General features: G+C 32.7%; 1 protein-coding gene across 2 annotated transcripts; it reads left to right on the plus strand.

Annotated features, from left to right (window-relative positions):
* Window positions 1–1,857: 1,857 nt before the first annotated feature.
* Window positions 1,858–4,255, plus strand: LOC127083888 (probable inactive poly [ADP-ribose] polymerase SRO3). 2 transcript variants are annotated; one of them, XR_007788572.1, is made up of 5 exons: window positions 1,858–2,913; window positions 3,003–3,244; window positions 3,344–3,462; window positions 3,560–3,790; window positions 4,233–4,255. XR_007788572.1 is itself a non-coding variant. In XM_051024247.1 (4 exons), exons 1-4 carry the CDS (start codon window positions 1,916–1,918, stop codon window positions 3,662–3,664), a joined length of 1,464 nt encoding a protein of 487 aa, XP_050880204.1. In that variant the 5' UTR covers window positions 1,858–1,915; the 3' UTR covers window positions 3,665–3,881. The 2 variants fall into 2 exon arrangements, 1 of the variants encoding a protein (XP_050880204.1); XM_051024247.1 differs by lacking the exon at window positions 4,233–4,255 and having other exon boundaries at window positions 3,560–3,881.
* Window positions 4,256–7,185: the final 2,930 nt, after the last annotated feature.

The raw sequence follows: 7,185 nt of genomic DNA on the forward strand, positions 1-7,185 counted from the left end.
TGATTAGTGGTTAGATAAACAATGAACATATAAACATAAAGGTAAAAACATCAACAAAGAGGTGCTTGATGATCCCTGCAAAAGCAAAACCCAAATATGAAAGGGAGATGGACCAAGAGGTGACCTTGTTTGTATGCAAGGATGCCAATGCTATATGGGATCTCTGGGTTAAAATTAAGGTATGACAGAGACCAATGTTCCGTTCTAGAACAAAAAATAAGAGACGGAACAACGATGATGGAAGATTGTGGCTTCCGATGTGGTGGTGTTGGGAAACCTGTAAGGTAAGCATTTCAACGTTCTTGTTAATATATGAGGAAGAAAAGTGAAATGAAATTGCATTTAAAATTTGTTATCTCAATTTGAGGCGCAATATATATATATATATATATATATATATATATATATATATATATATATATATATATATATATATATATATATATATATATATATATATATATATATATATATATATTTGTCCGTCGTCCTTTTTAGAGAGTCGTTGGATGTGTTATATGGTTGAAACTTCTTGAAATTATAAAAATGCCAATCTTTTGATAGGGGGAATTCTAAAAGGAATGACACCCCTTCTTAATGGTCGGTTGGAGTTGGTGTGATTGGTCCATAATGATCCGTGATCGATCTGGTCGGCCCATAAAATTATTTATATAATAATTAAGTTTTCAATTTAATTCAAGGAATTAATATATTTTCTTTTCTTTTGTTATAAAAAAATCTCATTTATAGAAAATTATTCATATTCATTCTGTTTTAAAAAAAATTATTAAAAATATATCACAAGCTGTCATATTTCATTTTTCACGTGTTTTTAACCAAATAGGAAAAAAAGAATATGTTTTTTAAATAAAAAGAACAAAAATATTATTTCTTCCATAGCGTTGTGATAAATATTATTTCTGATAAAAATGAATTCAACGGAGCATTTAAAGTAAATCATATTAATATGTACTAATGCTTGACTAATTTATTTTAAAAAATAAACTTAGTTTCTTAATGAGATCATAGTATGTTTTACTCGTTTCTTATTGATTGAGTAAACAAATATTTTACACTTGGCATATATTCTTTTCTCTTAATTTTATTTTATTATTATTATTATTATTATTACTAAAAATAGTCTTACATTTTCTTTTTTTAAATATAAATATAAAATATAATAAACCTAATCAAGTCCTTAGTATTTGGCCCATCTTATAACTGTTTACAAATTAAGCAATGATAAATAATTAAAATAAGTTTCTTTAAAAAAGATTAAAATAATTTATATGATATAAAAAATGAAAATTTTATTTATAAATCAATCATTGAATTAATAATATTCCGAGTTATTAAAATATCTATTTATTATAAATCTAAAATTTAATTTTAATTTGACTAAACATAATGAATTTATGATATTGACCATTATTATTTATTATTTTATATTAAAAAATATATTTTAAAATAAAGAAATATTATCAAATAAAATAATTTTAATAACTATTTTTACAACTCTCTCAATCGAAATTAAACTTTACCATTAATATTTTAAGATAAAAATTCATCAAACATTTTAAATAAATTATGTAGTATTATATACATTCCCCCCTTCTCCAAGTAGACTAGAGATAAACATAAAAATGTATATTTTTAGAATATATCTTCATATTTGGACATATTTTTCAAACATTGTAAATAGACACCACAGAAAATAAAAATTGATTAAGATTAAATGTATGCATAAATTAAAAAAAAAGTCTAAAAAATTTATCCTTAAAAAGTAAAATGATTAGTACCAATATTTAATTCATAACTCACCCTCTATATAACACAACTATCTTACTAATACCATCATCAAATAAATATCAAAACAAAAGTTTAATACAATTGAGTTAAGGTTCTTGCTGCATCCATGGCAGATCCTAATTCTCCACCACTAATGGCTTCATCACAGTTTTCAACAACATCACCATCTATGTCAATAGCTCATCCACCACCATCACCACCACTATTACCCTATTTTCTACAATCTTTATCAATTGCTCATCCACCAACACCACCATCACCGCCACGTCCACTAGCAACACTACCACTGAACCCACTCATAGATTTAAACCAAGATGCAAAACAAAACCAGGCTTGCATCGACGAGTTCCTCCTCTACAACAGTATAAACTTCGCGCACAGTGAATTTCCTGTGAGAATCATGTTCTTCAAAAACAAGCACTGGGATGATTTCAAAGGTGAAGTACTGGAGTCTTTACGACAAGGATTTGCAAGTGGAAAGACAACTATGCCCTTAAAGATCGAAGGCTTAAAGTACACCTTCGATTTTTTACGGATGCTACAAGTCCATACTCAAACAAAGAAACATAGATCCATTGCATGGTTTGATGAAAATGGTAAACCGTTCTTTCCTGCAAAATTTGTCGATTGTGATTTCTCAACAATAGCCAAAACTAATGATGCTGATAGAATCGGTAAGAAAAAACTCGATTCCGACAACGAAGACGATGACGACGACGTTGTTATTGTTGGAGTCAGACATGCATCAAAATTTCCAAACACGAGACTATTGAGTAAGACTGAGAAAACATACTTATACATAAACAATTTGTTCGTGAGAAATGTTGGCAAAGTTGATCCTAATGCCAGTATCATAAGTATTCATGATTTACATATCTTTAGCCCTATTGCAAGGACTCGTTGGAGTGTTTTCGAAAAGCAAAAGGAGATTACTGAAGCTGCAAGAGGTAAGGCAAATGTCGTTTATGGTTGGTATGCAGCTCCGGCGGAGAAAGTTGTATCAATTTTCAACAATGGCTTTAAGTTAATCAGATATTATCCCGAACTGCGCCCATCGATCGGAGCTGGTATTTTTCTGGCCGACTTAGAGTCACCTCAGTACAGGTACTTTAACTTTTCATGTAACAAATAATTAACATGTTTAGAATAACAATTAACGAAATGTGATCGATGAATTTGTATTTGTTTTGTAGCGGGATGCAACATCAGGTGGAGAAAGATGAAGAGAAATATCTCATACTTTGTCGAATTGTGTTTGGAAGGATGGAAAGAGTGGATCTTGAGACTCATCAAACTCATGCTTCCAATAAGGACTATGATATTGGTTGTGATAATCCTAAAAAGCCTCATTGGTATGTGGTTTGGGGAAATGATATCAACAAGCGTGTACTTCCAGTTTGTGTCATCACATGCAAAACTTCTGTTGTTAAAGATGGTAATTCTAATCTGACATTTCTTATATGTCATTTATGAAATTTTAGGTATTCTATATATAAAATCTTGCATATGAAGTGTTTGTATGATTTACTTACAGTGAAATGGGAAATGACACCAGTGGAAATGACTATGGTTCCTAGGTTTTATTTAGAGATGAAGAAACGAGTACCTATTGAATTTATTCCTCCACTTCAAGATATATATGATATCTATAAGGCAAGTTGTGTTTAATCAGTTATTAGCTTTTGCATATGAATCTTATATTATGATGCTTAATTAATGTTGTAATTTTCTATGACATGTTTTTTTTCAGAAGGATGGTATGAACATGGAAGTGTTTAAGAAACAGGTGAGAGCACTTCTTGGTAATCAAAAGATGACGCAAATATTTAAGGAAATTTACGATGGAGAGATTTGAACAAGAGTGAAGAATCATTGATGTTATTTTTTAGTTCAAGTTTCATATAATAAAGAGAACCATAGAGTTAAGTCACTTAATAAAATGAGATAATGGATATAAATTGTATGAGAATAGATACAGATGGTTTGTTTGTAACTCAAATTATTCTCCAAAATATTGTATGTGGGATCTATTTTGCAATTTGAGCAATAATATTAATGAAAACTTTAATAAATTTGAGCAATAATATTAATTTATTGAAATAAAATAGAAAGGTGGAAAATAGGAGAGAAAAGGCTAATATTATTAGTATTATTATTATTAAAATAATATTAGAGTCAAGAGGGGCATTTTGAGGATTTAGAGAATAAGTGAGGGTAATATTGGAAGTTACTAATTGAGAGAGATTAAGTTAATATTATACTAGTTAATAGAGTTTTGGGGGAAAAAGTAGTGTAAGTGGAAACATGATTTGTGGTGAAAGAGGCAAGAGATAAGGGCTAATGCATAGGAAGAACATCCAATGAAGGAGCTTTAAGGAGATTTGCTGAAAAATCTAAGATAAAGGGGAATTACTCCTAATAAGGTGTGTATTGAATGAAGGGATAAAGGAAAATCCTTAATCACATTATATTTTCCTTACTTTTTTCCTTTTTATGAATGTTGGATGAATATATGATTGATTTCTGAAATAGTATGAATGTTATAATGTAATATGTGAATTATGTGCATTGTTATACTCTGGAAATTATGTGATATTGTTTATGAAATTACTATAAAGTGTGTTCATAGGTTATTGTAAAAGTGATCAACAAACCATGTCAAATTCATGTTTAAATGAGTGAAATTACATGTTAATTGGTAGGTAATTGACGTTAGATATTATATTCAGTGTTGTTAGGGTTCGATTTGGGGTCAAGAGAAGGAAAATTGGAGTTCTGATTTGAACTACATTGTAGAAAATGAAGATTCTACTTCTGGTTTAGGGTGACGAACGTCCCTCTAATGATGCATTGGTTGTCATCGATTTAGAGGCGACGACGAGCGTCAGCTACCTGACGGGTAGACTACCATAGTCCCCATGCAAGTTTGGTTGGGACAATCGTAATAGGGGTGACATGGGGGATGACATGGAATGTGACGGGTAACCCGTCACACAACCAGGATGAGCGTAATTTGCTCAATAGCATGGAACTGACTCGTCGTTCTGATTTTTGTTGTGTTGATGCCAATTGGTTATTGTTTGGCCACTGTTGGAAGGTGAATAATGTTCTTATTATGTTGTTATGGATTTAGTCCATTTATTTTTGTATGGAGAATAATATTGTTATTTATTATGGTGATTACTTGGTGATATTTGCATGGTGAGCATTTTTGGTGATACTGCATGGTATGGTGAATCATGCATCATGGTCTACGGGCTTCGGTCCAATTTTGGTGTGCTCTAGTCTGGTGGTATGGATTTAGGAGAGAGTAGTAAATTTCAACGAGGAATTAGTGAAGCATTAACTATGGTGATGATGAATTTTGGATTGCTTTGATCCGATGGTGTGGATTCAGGAGCAAGTAGTCGGTTTCATATGGAACTGGTGAAGCGTTACCTATGGCGATGGTAGCGATTGGTGTGCTCTGGTCCTATGATGGGGATTCAAGAGAGAGATAGACTTGTGTTATCCATAATGGTACCACATGCATTATTGAGTCGTGGTGTTGAGTACATTTGCATTCATTGTTTGCACATGTATTGTATGATTATGTTGATGCTGGTGATTGAGAATATTTTGGTGATTGTATACAATTGAATTGTGTTGAATAATTATTGATGTTTGTTTAGGCTACCCTTGCATACTTTTCACCATTTTATATTATGCGCGTATTATCACCCCTTTGTTGTTTGTGTGGTTTTGTGCTCCTTCTTAGGGTATAGACGAGCAGGTAAATGAGTAGTTGCTTAGAACATAAATGATGATGTTAAGGCTGTATTTCTTTCTTTTCCGTTTTTATACGCTGTTTTAGATTCCGTTGCTCTAATCTATAACACTGGATGGGCGAACGTTTTGTTTTACTATTATTTTGATGTTGTTGAGTTGAAGGCAATTGTCATAACTGTGTTGATGTTATGAGACATATTTGATTGTTGAATTATTTTAATATGATATTCTGTTGTGATAAGCCTATGTAAAGGCGAGTATGTGATGACAGGTGTTTAATTTAACACGTGTTTTATATAACCCATGTTACAGAGCAGGTTTATGTTGTGTTTGAGTGACACCTTATGTGTGTATTTGTTTTATTTTCTCATTATTTCGTGTATCAAGTATTATGATGTTACATAGTGGTATCAGATCAGGTCGGTTCATCTGGCCAGGTTTTTGACATGTTAATTGTTCCCTTTTATGCGGCGAGTGTGTGAACATTGTTGGTACATTGTTTCTTCTAATGCTCGTTTGATGGTGTGCATAGTAATGACTGGAAGAAACGATCATGATATTGATGATGCTTTGGAGTCAAGGACTCATGCGCTGCAGGGGCAGTAAAATTATCAAGGTGTTGATGATGAGTTATGTGGGTTGGACAAGTTTCAAAGGCACAAGTTACCGGCTTTCAAGGGCAGATATGATCAGGAGTATGTGAAGGCATGACTCAGAGAAATTGAGAAGATTTTCCGAGTGATGGCTTGCACGGAAGTTCAGAAGGTGCAGGTTGGTACTCGCATGTTCTCTGAAGAAGCCGAAGATTTGTGGGATAGTGCATGCAAGAGACTAGAAGTTGTTGGTGTTGATATCACTTGGGTTGCATTCCAAGTTCATTTTTTGCGGAGGTACTTTCCTGAGTATGTGATAAGTAAGAAGGAGATCGAGTTCCTCGAACTCAAGCAGGGGAATATGATTGATGTTGAATACGTTGCTAAGTTCGAAGAGTTTGTGAAGTTTTATCCACACTATAATGGTGTGACTGTTGAGGGTTTGAAATGCATCAAGTTTGAGAGAGGATTACGTCCTAAAATCAAATAAGGGATTGGTTACTAGGAGATTCATTGATTTCCTATGTTGGTGAATAAGTGTAGGATTTATGATGAGGATATTATGGCTTCTTTTTCTTATTATAAGAGTATGAATGAGAGGAATGGGAAGAACCAGTATCGTGGGAAGCTATATAATGCTTCATCTGACAAAGGGAAGTAAAGGGCTTTATATGAGATAAAGCCAAGTGAGGGAAAGACTCCCGCTTCTATCAAGTGCTTCCAATGTGGAGAGTTGGGCCACCATGCTAATGCGTGTATCAATAATGTTCTGAGGTGCTTCAAGTGTGGTAAGACAAGTCACTATCTTTTAGATTGCAAGAGCGTTAAGCCTACTTGTTATAATTGTGGCGAGTAGGGTCACATCGGTACTAATTTCCAAAAGTCGAAGAAGGCCCAATCTGGAGGAAATGTCTTTTCTTTGTTAGGGACAGAGACTACTACCTCATACAGGTTAAATCGAGATACATGTTTTATTAATAATGTACATCCCAGGAATTTTAGGACGATTTCACTT

Source organism: Lathyrus oleraceus, chromosome 5, assembly GCF_024323335.1.
Source record: "Lathyrus oleraceus cultivar Zhongwan6 chromosome 5, CAAS_Psat_ZW6_1.0, whole genome shotgun sequence".
In the NCBI taxonomy this organism is placed as follows: domain Eukaryota; kingdom Viridiplantae; phylum Streptophyta; class Magnoliopsida; order Fabales; family Fabaceae; genus Lathyrus; species Lathyrus oleraceus.